At 45.0% G+C, this 18922-nt stretch overlaps 1 protein-coding gene across 1 annotated transcript in view; it reads left to right on the forward strand.

Annotated features, from left to right (window-relative positions):
• The window catches only part of LOC124263234 (autophagy-related protein 9A-like), a 216914-nt gene extending 198215 nt beyond the window's left edge, over positions 1 to 18699 (forward strand). The window contains exons 18-20 of the mRNA XM_046697826.1: positions 14065 to 14199; positions 15933 to 16112; positions 18625 to 18699. Coding sequence (XP_046553782.1) covers positions 14065 to 14199; positions 15933 to 16112; positions 18625 to 18699 — 390 coding nt within the window. The remainder of the gene's footprint in view (positions 1 to 14064; positions 14200 to 15932; positions 16113 to 18624) is intronic.
• The last annotated feature ends 223 nt before the right edge of the window (positions 18700 to 18922 follow it).

Genomic DNA, 18922 nt, shown 5'->3' on the forward strand with positions numbered 1-18922 from the left:
TGATCATCAAAATGGGGGGGCAACAACTGGAACCAGCACATCCAGAGATATACTGATCATCCGTCACACATCCAAAACCATAATGGAACCTTCCCCAAAAGCAGTTGGTTGAATAGGGTTTTCCAGCAAATGCTGTATTTCACTGTCCCCAAACTCTCAAGCATCCATCCATCAGTTACATGAAGAAGGAATTGTCTTTCATCAGACACCAAGCTAAACATGCTTGTTGGTGATGATCTCTCAGAGAAGGATGTTTGATGACCCTTCTAGAGTTGTACACACTACCCTTAGGCGATTCAGGACCCATCAAAATGGTAACCAGTGATGCTTCAGGTCGGTGCTTGTGGCGAATGGTGGCTGTTGAGGTAGCCTCAATAGTGCCCTGTCTTCACGATCTGACGTCACTCTGGGTTGTCCAGATTGTGGGCGATCCTTCACCTCACACTCACCTCTTGATTCATTTCTGTGATTATTGCAATCTCAAAGTACCTGCCCTTGATTTCCATTTCCATTGCTCCTCAGTTTTAGCGGAACAATCGAAATGAAAGCTTCGAGTCCTCAGTGTTGTGTTTGGCAATATCCTAACAGGATGGCACTCTGTTCCATTGAAGATACAAGAGAAATTCAATATTAACTGACTAAAACATGAGTAATCCCTCTGAAATCTTTTTTGATTAGAAAGATGTCTTCATATCAAAAAACTTGCAGTGGCTTTGGTACCTGGGCAATACAAGTGATCTACCATTCCTTTTTCCCTACAATGACATTTGATTGGTCAGTGAAATCTTAATAAAGTCAATGTCAGATGATTTGAAATCAGCATCAGAACCATAGGTATGCATCCAGACGTTAGTGCAGGTTTAGGGAAATGGAAATGTGATGCCCAAGAGATATAGATGATACCACCAATGATGACAACTGAATTTCACCCCCAGGAACCCTGTACTGCAGCGTTCCAGTGATAGTGATTCTGTACAGTGCGTGCCAGTGATAGTGATCGCATTTTCGAATATTTTCGAATATTTGCGGCAAGTGTGTAAAAATTAGAGCTCTGAAGTAACATATGGGTGATACACAGTGATGGCTTTGGGCTGATGTCAAGCTTAATATTTGGTCCTGTCATGTTTGTCCTTACTTTAACACATTGCTGACGCATATGTTTGTAGTCATGTGGTTTATTGGTCTGGGTGGTGACAATAAAGTTTCATTTGATATATAAATACTGGGACCTATATTGACCAAATTATTACTGAATCTCGAACATTTGGCTTTACAAAACACGTCAAAATTTCAGAGCCTTTCACTCACTCTGTAAAAAGTTATTGTAAATAAATTAAGCTGTACATACTTCGCAGTGGTCATGATCAGTACACAACAGTGATTGTGATTCATCAACAGGTTTTTATCCCCCGCCTAGCGTTTAGAGCGAAGCGGGGTATATAGTATTAGGCTCCGTCCGTCCGTTCGTCCATACGTCCGTCCGTATGAATTGGAATATCTTAAGAACTGTTCACTAGATTGTTTTCATATTTGGTACCTAGGTTCATCACAGTATAAGAAAGGTCCAAGTCAGGTTTGGTGACCTTGACCTACTCAGAATCTCAATCCGTTAAGTCATCCATCGTCCGTCCGCATGCAATTGGAGTATCTTAAGAACTGTTCACTAGATTGTTTTCATATTTGGTACCTAGGTTCATCACAGTATAAGAAAGGTCCAAGTCAGGTTTGGTGACCTTTACCTAATTTTCAAGGTCACAGAGACACTTTGAAGATTTCAGCATATTAACCTGCATGTTAAGATAGTCAGCAAGATATCATAAAAATATTCACTGGATTTTCTTCATATTTGACACCAAGCTTCATCTAGGGAAGGTCAGGGCCCAGTCAATAACCTTCACTTAATTTTCAGGGTCACGACGACACTTTGAAGATTCAGCTTGTTAACCTGAATTGTCAGCAAGATATTTCAAGAATGGTTCACTGGATTTTCTTCATAGACTTTCAAGACTTCCCTTGATTGTTTTTCAATAAGCAATTTCTTTTGTACTATTTGTGCATATTTCATACACTATGACATTCATTTCAAGGTCAAAGTCAGTCTTGAAAACGTGTGTGTTTGAACAACTAAAGAGCAAGATATCAAGAGAGGTTGACTGGTCATGTTTTTGTTGACATTTAACTTCATCTTAAACTTTCATTACTTTATAAGTTTGATTTGATAATTTGCGGCTGGGGATTATGTCACCTTAGTGACAATGCTTGTTATATTCTAGGTTTATGTGCCATGAATGTGTAACTTATTTAAGCACTATATGACTGAAATACTGCTGATATGACAAGAACTCTTAACTCACTCACTCGTTTTCGTCCTCTTTAGTGGTGGTCAGCCTGTTTGGAAATATAAACTTTCTGTTGATGCAAAATTGGTCAAACCAGTAAAAATTCTAGCAGCATCCAACTGTATTCATTCACGTTTATTTTCACTGGAGGCAGAACAATTGTTCCACATATCGCTGGTAATCCCCCACAAAAAAATTTTGCTTTACTTGTGAGCATAAGAGTTTCAATTATACATAAATCTTTATATGAGATCAAGCTCTAAGCCCGAGCAAAATCTGCACTAAAATCACCAAGTCAAACAAGATATGGCGCATATAAACTAGTGCAATTTCAAGTGAATGTTCTTCTTTATCCCAGTATAACACAAGGGTGTTAGGTGGTCTGTATGATATGCACATAATAATAAACTCTTCTGTGGCAGGAAAGCCTAGGAATACATATTTTCATAGATGTTTGACTCTAAATCTTTCTGTGTTAAGCGTAAAACTATGAAATATATTCATCGATACATCTACCCTTTCTAAAAAACAGAGTTGGGGTAGCCTAGTGGTTAAAGTGTTGGCTCTTCACGCTGAAGACCGGGTTCGATTCCCACATGGGTGCAATGTGAGTAGTATATACACTGAGGGTACGAGATCAAGTCCAACAAAAGACTCTGTAAAGCTTCATTTATGAAATAAAGCTTTTGTCAGGCCCTTATCTCTCTCCGCAATTGTATATACCACTGTTTGAACCCCCAGTTAACTTCCTGGTCACTATGACCGTGAACCAACACTTTCCTGATCACGTGACACGATAGCTCTATGTCGTGTTGACCTCGAGGAAACAGTTGGTTACAGGATACTATTGGGATCACTCGACAGTTAAATATTTTGTTTGGCGGGTAACATTGTGCCGTATGGTATGATCAATAATTCCTCTCTGGCCAGAAACCTCTCTCTGGTCCATCTTTCAAGTAGTACAAGTTAAACAAATCGGCTTTGATGTCCACTTTATCTATGTTGTAAGTGTTGACTGACCATGTCGGATCGGTGGGTCGTTTCCGAGTGTCCCCTTCGTGTTCCCCCGGCTCGTAGAGGTACCTCACGAGGGCCCTATCAGGTATCTGTTTCTCCTTCCCACGCGATAGTGCAGGCGGTTCGGCTATCACTGATTTCAGTTTGATAGCGTCGTCCGGTTTCTTCCCGGTTAGCCGAGTGGTTTCGTGGTTGATGGCCGACACCACTTGAGGTAGCCGCGCTATCCATTCCGTCGATCGTTTTCCAGGGGTGGCCATTTCTCTCGCATACTGATGCCCGAATAAGCGCTCGGCCAAAGTCCTATTGAATCTCTCAACTATGGCTTGACTGCGATAATTACATCATAATATGGGGGTTTACCTCTACTCGTGCCTGTGGGGGTGGGGTTGGCTTTGGGGATTTACGATGTAGCATGAATAATGAGAGAGCCGCAGCAGTTGTGCCTACAGCTATCCACAGAGTATAGTTACTCTTGTGATGCTTAGCCAAACCACCTTTTGTACCGGCGGCGACCCTTTTAGGGTTCTTCTGCTTGGTGACTTGTACTGGGGTCGGTATCTCCTCTGACAACGGGGTTGTCTGGGCAGCATCCATCTTGTATACTATTATGATTATTATTCCCCTCTTTAAATTGACAATGCTTCGCCTTGATGTCACCGGGGCTAAGAACATACCGTACTTATGGTACAGCAGAAGCGCGTTCGATAAAGGGGTCCTTCTCGAGGTCCTCCCACAGGTAGAGTCGACGTTCCGGGGGAATGGGGAGGACATACGATGCCAAACCGGTGTAGATCTGCGCCATGGTCGATTTTATGGTCTTCATCATCTAGGCCCCGAGCCGGGACTCATATCTCGCGTACAGCTTATCAACCTCATCGGCTGGTAGTTTCTGAATCTTATCAGTAGTGATATTGTCCCCAAAGTATTGTTTGGCCTTGCCGCGAGCCGTAGCGCCATTAGTTTCTCTCGCTTGTCGTCATCAGGTCGCTTATCACCCTCCACCAACAGTTGTTCGAGGCAGAACGTTGCACTCCATCCTATAATATGACAAGCGAACTCTAATGATATAATAACCGATACAGGCGAAACACAGCGAGATAAAGGTTAAATTGCAGACGATGAGCACTTCACAAGCCATATAGAATAGTAACTTTTAATTGCTAAGACATTGCTTAGCATTGCTTGGCATTTGCTCAACATTGCTTAGCATTGCTAAGCTAAAACACCCTATAGTCCACGGGTTGGTCGGTCTTGAGCACGAGCTTAGCATGCTTCGTCTCGGCTAGCTGCCTCTTCACCCATTCCCGTTCTAGTTTGCTCATAACATCGTTCTCTCTCAAACACTCCTTGAACGAATCCCTGTCCTTGCAGTGGAATAAGGCCTCCCATCGCGTCTGCTCCCTGAGGTCTTTCAACACCGAGTTGAACTTCTGCGTTAGCACCCAGACGCTGTGCTTTGCGTGCCTGCCGGAGAAGGCCAGGTACGATAGCATGTCTCTCTTTTTTGTTATCTCCTTGTTAGCGCTGCAGTCGTCCAGGATGAACAGCGTCGACTCCCCTTTAAATTTCCTGTGATAAGCCTTCAACCAGTCCTGCAGACGTGTTCCCGGGTCCGTCATCACCCAAGGTCTTTCCGTGTACGTTCTATTCATGTGCAAAGTAGGGCACATGATAACGATGTTATCAAACACATCCCGGTAGTACCCCTCCAGCATATCCAGCACGAAAACGGTCTTCCCACAGCCCATCTGCCGCACACTATGGCGCAGTGCGGGTCGCGGGGTAGATCAATAGATGGCTTGCACGAATCTCCCATTGTCTATGTTAAGTTGCGCGTCCATAATCACGCACAGATATAATTTCAACTTGCCCGCAGGTTGAGCCTTCTTGGTAATCTGGATTGTTATCCCCTCGCTGCCGTTGTCGATGCGGCGGCCGCTGCCGTGCAATTGATCGTCGTCCGTGGATCGCATGTCCAACCATAGCACGTACTTGGTGGTCAGGTATTCACCGATCTGCACGGAGCTTAGATCCAGGTCCTTGATGACGTGTTGGTGCCGGGTCGGTAGCTTCGTTATCTCGTCCCACTGCTGGTGTGCCCTCATACCGGCGCTGAACAGCTGGTTGGGCACGCCCTCGATGGTCACTTCCACCTTTTCAATGTCGGGGTTGAAAAACTTCTCGCTGTCCTTTTCTGAAGGGCTCGTAATCCTCCACGGGGATGATCAGGATGCCTTTCATTGAGCGCGCCGGCACGTTTAGGTTGATATTCCACAGAATGTCGCTCTTATCCTGTATGATCGCTCTATGCCGCAGTATGCGGTCATACAGGATGGCCACCTTCCCCGAGTACTGGTTTCGAACCTGCCTTGCCAGCTCCGGGCTAGTGACCATGTCGAACTCCAGAGAGATGTTGTCGATGGCATAACTGGCCTCATCACCGTTCGGCGTACGCACAACTTTGCTGTAGTGGTTAAACGTGAGCTCGTATTCAAGCCTATCACCCAGCGCGGCCTGGTAAAACAGCGCGTGTCCCGTGAGCTACTCGAAGTCGAGCAGCATGCAGAACCGGCTCCCGTACGCTTCGGCGATGGCGTTTTCACCCGCCGAGATCTTGTCGAGCTGGTCTTGCATGAAGCCGTACCCCACGCGCAACCGAGTCGATTTGCTGATACCTTGGTACACGTCATTGACGCGTTTTCCCTCGCTTTTCCAGAGGTCCCCGTAGCAGTCAAATATGTCGCTGTCATCGATACTCAACACCTCGTTGCCGCTGATGGTGGTTTTCTTGATGATGGCTCGACCTACGTTCCGCACGAGCTCGCGTTTGTCGTATGCGGAGGTCAACGTGAGGTTGAACGTCAGTCGAACTGTGCCGGGCACGATGAAATCGTTCTCGCCCAGGTTTGGGAATTGAACCAGCAGCGTTTGGTTCTGGTCTATCTTGCTGGGATTGTTGGTGATGGTCACTGACTGGCACACAGCTCTAACGCCTAGAGGCTCTCTTGATCTTCAGAAAGGATCTAGTTTCCTACCATACATTGTTATATACATAAAATATATAAGTTTAATATAAATAATGGCTGAAGGCGGTCATGAGGACATCCCGATGGATGATATGTGGGATGATAGTGCCCAGACGTTCGGGGAGGAGGAAACCTCATTCACGAACAACCCCTTAATCGTTGAACTTGTACAGCCGGCCGTCGACGATAATTACAGTTGAAAAGAGAGAAAACATCAAGCCGTGGGGACGAGACTATTCCAAGTTTACCCTCGATAAGAAGGGCACGCTGCGATTGAGGGCTCACCCGGGGGTCGATATCAGGAAAAAAGGCGTGAAAAGAGGACCGTATGCTTTGTCAACACTCACCAGTCGCCCTGGTGGGAGCAAACTGATCTGTGAGGAACTAAGCTTCACAGATTACGGTGGCGCACGGCCTCAGCTTTCCCCGAAGGGCGTCCAAGATCTGCAAAACCTCAGGGCCAAACTCAGCGGTGAAGGGAATATGGCCCAATATACTAAAGAAACATCAGACAGTCTCGAAAAAATATTGGCCACGCACCATGACAAACCCTTGCCTGGTTTCGAATTTCCCCTGAGGGAACTGTACGGCCTAGAAGAAGAAGCCGTGAAACGTACGTACCCGGAGAACTCATGAACAACATGGGGAAACTGTCAGGTCCAAGACGACAAGTCTCTGAAAACCATCATCGAAAAACAATTGCGCGACTTACAAGATGAGAGGCGGACTCGATTGGAATCCGCTTCCTCGAATCGAGAACAGCTTCGATCTCAGATCAACCGCGTGCGGGAAACCATCAATCGAGTCCTGAATGGGGACACAACGTTGGCTGCCAGGATCCGAATCCTCTTCCGAGAGCAAGGGATCACCATCGCCAGCGTTCTTACAGCACTGGGCTTCATCATATCAACCCTGGTCGTATCGCTGAGTGGGGGTACCCCCACACCACCAAGTGGTGGTACACCCACCCCACCAAGTGGTGGTGACGTCAGAGACTGGGTAAAAAAACATCTGAAATCACTCGGTGAAGTCCTGGCTAAACTTGCTTGTCAGGCCGCCGAAGCCCTGCCCAGCATCCTGGGTAGCATCGTCTCGTGGTTGCTGAGCACGCTGGCTAAACAGTCACGTGGCTCGGACAAAACCTGTGGGCAGCCACCGTTGCTGTGGCCGAGCTGGTGTACGTCACGGTTAAGGAATTTTTAACCAAATGAGACCCAAACCGACCGCGATCCCGCCAACCACCAGTGCTGTTTTAAGATCGATGTGTTCCTTGTTTTCAGCCACCCGGTGTGGTGGAAGTGGCTGTGGTGGTGTTGGTTGAACCCTGGGTTTCGGGGGTGACACCACTATACCCGTTTCACGGGTCGTGGGAGGTGGGACGTGACTCACGTTGATGCCTGCATTGACACCCAACTTCTGGTCGGCTGTGGCTATGACTCTTTCGTTGTTGTACACCACATTTTTTACTCTCAGTTGCATATCGCTCGGAGCCATGTACAATCCCACGTCGAACACGTAGTCGACTTTCGACCGGGCGTATTCCAACACGTCTTGGTAGCGTCGGATAGCACTTACCGAGGATGTTGGAAAGCGTTTGTGTCTGTGCACCCAACAGCGTCCACACGTACGTTCTAATCGAGTCGTTCAATCTGGTTACTCCGGCATGAGTGAACTCTCTCGGCGTGTCCAGCATGAACTTTTTCAAGTCATCCGCGGGCCCCTGCTCGAACCCCCAGACTCGATAATCCTTGCTGTTGTTGAAAGCCATGTAACGGTCATCCCACTCGTTCGTCATGATGTGATGATACGACTTGTACCCCCATTCTTTCATCTTTTCGCTGGCTTCCACGAGGGGTATGTTGTGAACGAACCCCTGGTTGGCCCCGGCAAACGCTAATCCGTCTTCGGGTCTAGTTCGAATTCATTGCAAACGCGTTCGTAGGCCCGTCTATCATACGGGTTGTTTACTGCGTCCCATGCTTTGTCCTGTGGGAGCGGAGCGCTGATCTCTTTGAGGATACGCCTGACCTGGTAGTACACGTGAAACGTGAACACAGACTGACTCAGCGATCCCTGCCGAGTGTCGGTCAATGTCAAGCCACACCCAGTCGTCACACACCAGACGGCGAAGTTGAGTTGATTCTGCCAGAACTGCATAGGGGTGTTGAACCAGGCATGGACTACCTTGGTGTTAGTCACCGAAAACCTATACCTATCAAACACATCTATGAACTGGGCTCCGAAATACAGCCCAGCCGCGACCACGATCTTCATGTGCGGGAAATCTATGTCCAGTTTAAGGTAAAACACTCCCGGTTTGTACTTTTGAATAATGAGCGGTGAGTCCGTTCAGCTGATGCACGTGATCGATAACACGTCGGGCCAACTCGAAGTCGCCCTCTGCGATATCACCTACCTGCCGCGATGGACCAACATCAACGACAGCAACAACAAGCTGTTCGTCAGTGGCATCCGCAACCACATAACCGACGGCTACTACAGCGTGTGCTCGCTAAGCGATGAAGTCTTCAAGCCCATGGGAGCTGAACTCAAGATGAACGACTCAAACGGCACAGTGGTGTTAACCAACAACGGAAAAAAACCCTTCATGCTCGGTCGACCATTGGCGAGGACTCTCGGGATGTCGCCGGATGAGAAGAAACCCACAACTACCGTCACAGGCACGAAGTTACCCGACCTAGTACCGTAACGAGAGCTGTGCATTCATCTCAGTCAGTTGAGCACAACAGACAACATTCAACGTGGCCACCCTTCCACGATACTGGGGGCGGTGGGGTAGCCTAATGGTTAAATCGTTGGCTTGTCACGCCGAAGACCCGGGTTCGAATCCCCACATGGGTACAATGTGTGAAGCCCATTTCTGGTGTCCCCCGCCGTGATGTTGCTGGAATATTGCTAAAAGCGGCTTAAAACCAAACTCAGTCAGTACTGAGAGCCGTACCGGTGAAAACGGAGAAGTACAACGACGGCAGAACCGAGTCGTTTTCACCGCGGCAGTACAAGAGGTTAACTCGGGGCACCATCCCTGAGTTGGTAATATAGGTTTTAGATATAAAGCATAATCCTGTGAATATAGGATACCTCAGCATAACGCTGCACATAAAATGACTAGCGCACAAGGTCCCGGAATGAAGTTGAAAAAATGCGTCAATGTGGGGATCTTCGACCTCGGGGACACACGCGGATTCGACGACCCCAGAGTAGATGGTAAACTATATGCCTTGCAGCTTAAAAACAGCATTTACAAACGCGTTGAAGTCCCCTCCATCGGTAGAACCCTAGGTGATATAGTAGATACCTCAGGAGCGGCCCTCAACACTCGGTTCGACCTAGTCCTCATCGGTGATGATAGATGGTCGGTATACCCATCTTTCGAAGGCAAACTGTTTGACTTAGAAGATGTTGAGAGCACGGCCGTTGTTAGAAGCAAGCATTTTACCCTCGTTTTCACCGACGCTGACAAGTGGGTGTTGTTGCCCACTCAAGTCGACTGGTTTCTCAACATTAGTCTCGGCTCCCCCTTCGTGTTCACGGAGAACAAAGACAACTACCTAAACAAAGTCGTGAACAACTGAACCCTGCTCGTGGCTTACGTCCCGGCGCAGAGGAGTAGTGTAATCATCAGCCCACTCTCGAGGTATGGCAGCCCACATGCTATCGAGTAAACCGAGGGTGCAAGACGTGGCATTGCAGATGGTGTCTGAATTCGGCGGTGTGGTTAGAATCCTGGAAGGTCTACCAGCAAATTCCACGCTGGCCATCCAAGTCTACCTAGGGGAACCATCGCCGGACGAAGTCGAAGTCGTGAAGGGAATCAAACTCGGGTGGGTGAAACGGCACCAGTATCAGGTTTGCACTGTTTACGTGCGGCTGGGTGTAGACTCTCACACCAGTCTGCAGGGGGTCACCGTGACCGTGGAAGACACGATATCACTCACCAAGATCTTCCTACCCGACAACATACACCTCATGGGGTTGAAGTGCACCCCTGAGAGGTTATCAGAAAAACAGTTGGAAACTGTCTCGTAATAGTAATATAGCAATGACCAGTCATCGACCCAATGCCACGCTTAACGATCTAGGAGACACGGAGGGATTCGATCTGCCTGGCGAGGAAGACGCCTTTGTACGTCCCTACACTTGAAAGACAATGTGTATAGGCGAGGCGGCAATGGCGATCATCGACCCAACATCACACTCGGGGACCTAGGAGGCATAGAGGAATTCCATCAGCCGGCGTGAAGCGGCACCTAAATGCGCCCTGCGATTAAGAGGCGCGTGTACGTGCGGGTGCCTCTGGCAGACGACTTTAGAGAGCCCAAATGGTTGATCAACATGACCCTCACCACACCTTACGTCTCTTTTCCCAAGGGTGGTCCTATCACTAGTCATATCACCGAAATTAAGAACAATGGTATCTTGCTCGGGGGTTTCATCCCCCCAAACTTTCAGAGTATAAGAGTTTCCCAAACACCAAATCGCCCGGGCTACATGTTAAATACAACCGAGGATGCACGTTTAACATTTACATTATACGCTGGCCTACTACATTCTATGGTTATGCCCCCAGGCTCCACATTCATCATAGAATTCTTTTTCAGAGACGACATTGATGAGGCTAGGGGCTGGGGTCCCCCCTGGCGCCTTTTACCTGGGGTGGAAATAAAATGGCCACATTCATATCCATTTAGGGACCGCCATTGTCGTATCATCATACGACGGAGCTTGGACCCCTCACTGGGGTTGCTGCCCCCCTTAATAAGCAACCATATAGTTAGTATAGAACAAGAGTTACCTATTAACCTTTCCACTATTCATCTACGAAGCGAAGGCCTTATAAGGCCTTATCAAATACGATGATTGACTATTACATGAAGCCCAATTAAAAATATCTTGTAGTATATTATCGCTGGGATGGGCCTGTACCCAGTCGTAGAGAAGTCGCGAAGACACTGGAAACCGTGAAGCGGGTTTCGGGTTGAAACAGTTATGTGACGTAAAGCGCCAACTAAAACAAGACCGCGACACACGGGCAGCATTGTACAAGAAGTACCATAGAGCTTTCAATGTTGTGGATGGGGTTGATACCACCCTTATGGCTATCAGTATGGGGTTAGGGGCAGTAGGTGTGGGGTTGTTGACCACCATCGTAGCCGCACCCGTAGTGCTAGGCATCGAAATAACAGCTGGGGTGTCAGGGTTGGCTGGATTGATGTTTAAGTTTGCGTCATGCAGACTGCATCGTAAGGCATTGAAACACGATGAGATCAGGATCCTAGCCGATGCAAAGTTAAACACCATAGACGACCATATTTCCACCGCACTCACTGACCATAAAATCTCAGAGGGAGAGTTTCGTTTGGTCCTCTCTGAACTCGCAAAATATCATGAAATGAAACGAAATTCGAAACAAGTCTCGTAAAAGCACTGTCATCAGTGAAGACGAGAAAAAAAAGTACATAGAACAGGGGATACAACAAGCCCAGCAAGCCTTCATTACGAAAATCAAAGAAATCATAGGAGATTCACGTTAAACTGTTTTGCTGAGATCAACATCATGTAGGGTAGCCACGGGCCGCCGTCAGAGAGGAATCACGGCACAATGTTACCCCCCAAGCAAAATATTTAACACTTACCTTGTCGAGTGATCCTAATAGTATCCTGTAGCCAACTGTTTCCTCGAGGTCAACACGACATAGAGCTATCATGTCACGTGATCAGGAAAGTGTTGGTTCACGGTCATAGTGACCAGGAAGTTAACTCGGGGTTCAAACCTGGTATATACAATAGCGGAGAGAGAGGGGCCTGACAAAGCTTTATTTCATAAATGAAGCTTTACAGAGTCTTTTGTTGGACTTGATCTCGCACTGCCCCCAGTGTATATACTACTAATGTGTTAAAGTCCATTTCTGGTGTCCCCATGCGTGATATTGCTGGAATATTGCTAAGCGGTGTAAAACCAAACTCACTCACTCACTTTCTAAAACAAGAATGAAAAAGGTCTAATTTCAAATAATTTTTGCTTGCAGAATCATCAAGGTGTGTTTCAGTTGAACACAATATGTCGTTTTCAGAATTTTGATTAGACATGCGAGGCAGTTTGTATCGTAGACTTCTAGTATGAAAGTGAAATATGGCTAGTTCTTTTATGGAAGCGGGTTCACTGAAATTGGACCAGGAATTTGTTCCACGTTTACCTTCAATAGCTGAGTTGTTACAATGCAAACCTAGCTATGCTCTGCACGCAAATGATCAGTCATTTCCTTATGGGTTAGACCAACTCCGTGGTGTAGTGGTTAGAGCGTCCGCCCGCAGAGCGGAAGGTCGCGGGTTCGATCCCCGACCGCGTCATACCAACAGACGTTAAGATATGGTACTTGTTGGTCCCTGCCTGGCACTGGGCATTAATGGGTACAGCAAGGACTGGTCGGCTCGGAGTCAGTATAATGTGTCTGAGTGGGGTATTCATGCTTCACTGCGGCATGGTATCTCAGTGGGCTAGCACTATAAAACCAGCCTAAGTCTGGGCTAGTACAAGCAGGCGCACATACACATACACACGCATGCATGTCGTCATATGAGCAAAATATTCTCAAGCACGACGTAAAACCGACTTTCACCTCACCTCACCTCACCTTGTGGGTTAGCCTATTGGTTATAGCGTTTGCTCATTCTGGGTTTCGATTCCCCACATGGGTACAATGTGTGAAGCCCATTTCTGGTGTCCCCGCCATGATATTGCTGGAATATTGCTAAAAGTGGGGTAAAACTACAGGGCTACAACGTGCTGGTCACACTGAACACTTCATGAGTCTTGTAGTACTTGGTACTTTTGTTGTATAGTTACATATTGTACAGGCTGTAAGCCCCTTGTCATCAACATGCTCGACCTTTTTAATAGCATTTATTCTGTTTCGCTTCCAATGCTAATGAAGCTGAGATCAAGGCGTGCAACTTCAATCATTTTAGTTGTTATGAAGCCACTGACGCATGAGATTATGAATGCTAACTCCAATAACTGCAACAAAAAAACACAATCACTGGAAGTGTGTACAGAGCACGTACAGTCACACGATCACGATCACTTCATCAAACATTTTTGATAAATTCTCTAAAAATAGTACAGTAAATAACCAGGAAATTGGCCCAAATGAGCACTAAACTGTTACAAACATGATATCATCTTATATTGTCCGTAATCCCCGATCACTATCACTGGCGCGCTCACTGTACTGAATCACTATCACTGGATGCCTGCAGTACAGGGTCCAGGGGTTGAATTTGTCAACCCCAGATTGAAATATTTTTCAACAGCAGTTACTCTGCTATTTTTTTCGTTAGTTGTCGTTGATGAGGTGAATCGTTAAATTCATGATTTCCAATTCGTGATTGAAAAAGTATTTTGGACATAGATAATGACAATAACTAGATCTTGGTATGTCTTACATATGAATGCTCATTAAACTTGGGATAAAATTCTAACATCACAAAAACTGCATTTGTTATGAACAGTGCTCCTCCACTGATGATGCGTTCACCACACTTGTAACTGTGATGGTAACAAATATAAAATGCTGGTACCTTCTTACAGCTTATCCTCTGCTGAATAAATTATACCTGGAAAGAACATGGTATTAATTTGGAACATCTTCTTACAGCATGCTGTGTACTCACCTGAAAGGCTGATGAAGAACATTCTGGCTCATATTCACTACATGCCGAGTCATTGGAATGGCAATGCGCACACATACAAGGTGCGCGATGAGTTTGCTCTGCTCTTCCAGTATAAAGCTGTGAGTATATAATTTGTTTTCTGACATCTGTTGAGTTTTATGTCCAGAACACAGTCTGTAGTATGGTTTATTATATATACCCATGTAAACTTAGGATAGTAATACAGGGGTGCAATACGGAATTTGACGACGTCATCCATATTGAACCCCTGCCATTACGCTATGATTTGTTTTATTAAGTAACTCGAAGATGTCATGGGAGCAGAGAAACAACTCGTTCTTCGAACTCGTTGTTTCTCTGCTCCCATGACATGTTCTCGTTCAATACAAAACATCCAAATGCACTAGTAGGACGTTGTATATATGTATCAAATGTCCTGTAATGGCATCAGTAATCTCCAGCTGAAACATGCAGACAAGAAATTTCAAAGCTGATGTATGGGATTAGTCGTGTGTTCTACTGCGACTGTGTGTTAAGCATTCATTCACTCAAGAAGGCATGGTTTGGATAAGTCGCCAAATGGCGATTTGAGGGAGTCTGAACCACTGATCTTGCAGCACATAGAAAAGTTCAGCTGAAGTGGTCAGTGGTAGTGCTGGTTATCGCTCACAATGTACAGATTGATAACCGAAGCTCAGCAATCGATCAATAATTGATTGTAATCTAGGCGATTGAGGATATTTACTGTTGAGGTCACACGCAAGTTAACAACATAACAATAAGAAACCTACCTTCTAAAGTTTGATTTGATGTTTGATTTTCATCCCCCCAGCATGTAATAGTCGACACCGCATCCGGCCGTCTGTAATCATTTTGTTTCCGGAGCATAACTCAAAAACCGTTCAATATTTTTCAACAAAACTTGCTAGATATATCAAACAGAATTAAAGGTGGTGCCTTTTGCTATTTACAGATTTTTGTCATTTTATTTTCTTCGGTTTGGACTTAGTCTCAAAGGGAGGGTGGGTTTCGTTTCCACAGCACAACTCAAAACCATTCAATATATTTCAACAAAACTTGGCAGATACATGAGACAGATCCCAAAGTGGTGCCTTTTGCTATTTGCAGATTTTGGCATTTTATTTTTCCCGGTTTCCATGGAAACGTTTCGGACTTAGCTGGGCTTCAAAAGGGAGGGGTGGACTTTGTTTCCAGAGCACAATTCAAAAACAGTTCAATATTTTTCTGCAAAATTGGTAGTTATATGAAACAGAACTTAAAGTGTTGCCTCTCTGCTATTTACAGATTTTGTGATTTACTATTTTCTCGGTTTCCATTGAAACGATTCAGGCTTAGCCTCAAAAGGGAAGGGTTGGTTTTGTTTCGAGCACATATTCAAAACTGTTCAATATCTTTCAACAGAACTTGGCAGATATATGAGACAGATTTTGAAGTGGTGCCTTTTGCTAATTACAGATTTTGGCATTTATGTTTTTCCCCGGTTTCCATGGAAACGATTTCGACTCTTAGTCTAAATAAAAAAAGAATCAAGCTGGACTTAAAGTAACTGTCAGATGATTTGTTCTTTCAAATATGTGGGGTTGGGAGGATATGTCATCTTCTGATGACTCTTGTTAATGTAGGTGTAGACCCGATTTGATTTATTAAAACTGCCCTCTATGCGCTTTTCCTAGTCTGTTTAATTGTAATGATACTGGTCTATGTAAACATTTAGATCAAGTCTACTAGAGGATATTTCTTATGCACTTCTGAAAGATCAAAGCATGTTCCAAATCAGTCAGCACCAGGCTACTTTGATTCAAGGTCATAGTGTATGTGTTCTATTTTACAGATATACCTTGTGGAAGAGCTCCTGAGCCCCATCATTACACCATTCATTCTTTGCTTTTGTCTGAGGAAAAAATCACTAGAAATTGTTGATTTTTTTCGGAACTTCACAGTGGAGGTTGTTGGGGTTGGTGATGTCTGCTCCTTTGCTCAGATGGACATTAGGAAACATGGAAACCCACAGGTGAGAATGCATGGAATTTGTATGTGTAACCACCTCAGTGACACATTAGCACCTAAGTATCTCGAAAAGTGTTTCCTTCCAGGATAATCACTGGCCTGTCATTTCTTATCTGTACATCAGTTATAAGTGAATATAATTTTAAATCTTTGTTGCATCCAGGTTTCACATTGTATTTTGAATAAATGAAACAGGAAATTGCAATGCAAAGTGCTGCTGTCTGAGATTTAAAACATCTATGTTAAGTCATCTATGTTAAAAACTCCTTTGGGCCAGTGTATCAGTCTACTAATTCAGAGATGCCAACCTCTATGATTTTATCGTAGTCGCTACAAATTTTATCCTCAAACTATGCCAATACGATTGCACTAGAATTTCTACGAAATTTGAAGAAAATTCATTAAAAATCAGATATATAGACAAAAACATATATTTTCGCTGATTAAATACATTTTCACCAAAAGAGACAAGGAGAAATGCAGTGCTGATTATTTTGAACTCTGCTGTTGGAGGTATGTGAAATGAAATCTTCACTCTTGATTAGTCTCATATTACCTTTCTCAGAATCCATCATGATTTTAAGTATTTAGTTGACTACTAATTTTATGGTCAAACTACTAATTTTGATCCTCGAAACTACTATTTGCAACACTTTGGGGGTGGCATCTGTGCTAATTGTTGGGTGCTGTAAAGTCAGGGGTGGCCCAATTATCTAAGGTGCCATATTTTTCTCCAGAACCTTTGGATCAATAAAATCACATGATTGTTTCCCCCAAATTTGGATAAAACAGCATGTGAGTATTACAACCTCTGTCGGTTCGCAATAAAAGCTCCACATGTTGGCCTCGATCATCTCTCTATATACTGGCATTGTTTTCAGTTGAGATTATTGCCAGTCTGAGAGGATTACAGAAACAATATATGTTGTCAACCATCTTAACATAGATGCATTTGTAATATGTAAGAGATGGGAATTGAATTTCTTTTCATTAAATTATGTCCTGAAAATAATAGTCAGGACAATGTATAATATTTAAAACTTATCCTTTCTCACGTCTTGTACTCTCTCTCTCTCTCTCTCATGTTCGACACCTGAATGGAAATGAACTGTAAACAAAGTTTCCAGCCTCTCTTGTACCATTCACCCAAACACTGCCCACAGCTCCCATTACTGGACATCCTTTAAGCCTCTGAAGCATGCAGCATGCTCTCCGGTTGATCATGTGACTCCTTTGTCTCATCATTCTCTTTCTTATCGACAGCAGTGCAGATGTGCTGTAACTGAAGTTATAATTTCACTCAATCCTATAACACCATGAGCAAGCAAGATTCTTCATTTAGAAAATGGAAATTTTGCTATCAATGCAAGGTCTCATCAGACTTTTATTTGAACAAATATTTGAGAAGCTTGTTCTGTCCTGATGTAGAACCACCCAAGTCTACAGTCGTATCCAGAGTGGTGGTGGTGGTGGTTAATCAGTCTCAGGATGAACAATATCCCACACCAACCCGTCAGATACAGAGGGCATGGACGGAGCTGCCTCCCGTGTATCAACCGTCCAATCTATGATCCAGTCTTCAGCAGTGTCAGCAGATCAGCCTTCTTTGGACGGTTACAAGAAGGCTTACTTACTTCACCTATATCCATGTCCTACTTAATGGCGGGCCAGTCAGGTTCAGTGAATCGCGCACCAGTTGGGGGCGGTTTGGCAGTTCGTTCCAGATCAGCGATTCAATTCAGTTCCACGTATCAGCCTTGGGATTCAACTTATCCCTACAGTAGTGGGATACCGGAGCCTCAGACCACTAATTCATCACAATAAGTTTTACCGGTTTCTTGGGATCACACGCGAGACACTCAACCGCAACTTTGACATGATGGTATGTGCACTTTCCACTGTGTGGAGACAAATACAACAGCCCGAACAATGTCGACTGGAACAGCATGTTGGGGAGACCTCACCCCCGAACTTTCAGATTGGACCCACTACAATTTCATGATCCTCATCTCCATCTCCTTCATACTCGGAAGATTTGTCCACCCCAGAGGGGGCTATTGACTAAGTGGACCCTACAATGATGTTAGCTTGGATTGTGGACAATCTTAAATTATTGAAGAGTAGATCATCAGAGGATATGTTGACCACTTTTCACATGAAGGATCAGGACTTGTATCCATTAGTGTACCACCTCATCCGTGTATCACTCAGATGGCGGCTTAATTAGATGAGGCCTTTAAGAAGTTAAAGCGGGTTTGGTGATAAGATTTTCTGTCCAAGTTCTCGTTGTCAGAAGCTCAAGTACTTGGGTTCGCAATCTGATCAAGCTTTCACCTACTGTTGATGAGGACATATTTTCACTTTGTCCTAAGTGGAATGATTCACCTTTCCTCATCGTGGACTGAGAACCTATGCACTTGGATACTGGAATACGTCCGGACCCTTCCTTCCATCAACTGTATCAACCACATACTGTGACTCAGGAGCAGGTGCACATCATACATGATCCGCTCCAGGTAGTACTCAACCAGATCACACACTTCCGAGGATACATGCTAGCAATCAGACTACGCAGGATCCACGCCGTGTGATGAACGCTACAGAGTTTAACTTTTTTGCCAGCTTTGGTTCATCATCTGTTCGTAAGCCACATCACTCTGAGGTTGGGGAGCTCACTTCACGATCTTCAGGTGGCAGGGATGTGGTAATCAGACAAGCAGTCCCATCACATAAAATAATCTGGAGTTCAAGTCAGTCATTCTAGCCATATCTCATTGGACCTTCAGTCGACCCAGTCTTCTCATATAGTCAAAC

Source organism: Haliotis rubra, unplaced genomic scaffold, assembly GCF_003918875.1.
Source record: "Haliotis rubra isolate DU_JTF1 unplaced genomic scaffold, ASM391887v1 Scf873, whole genome shotgun sequence".
Lineage (NCBI taxonomy): Eukaryota > Metazoa > Mollusca > Gastropoda > Lepetellida > Haliotidae > Haliotis > Haliotis rubra.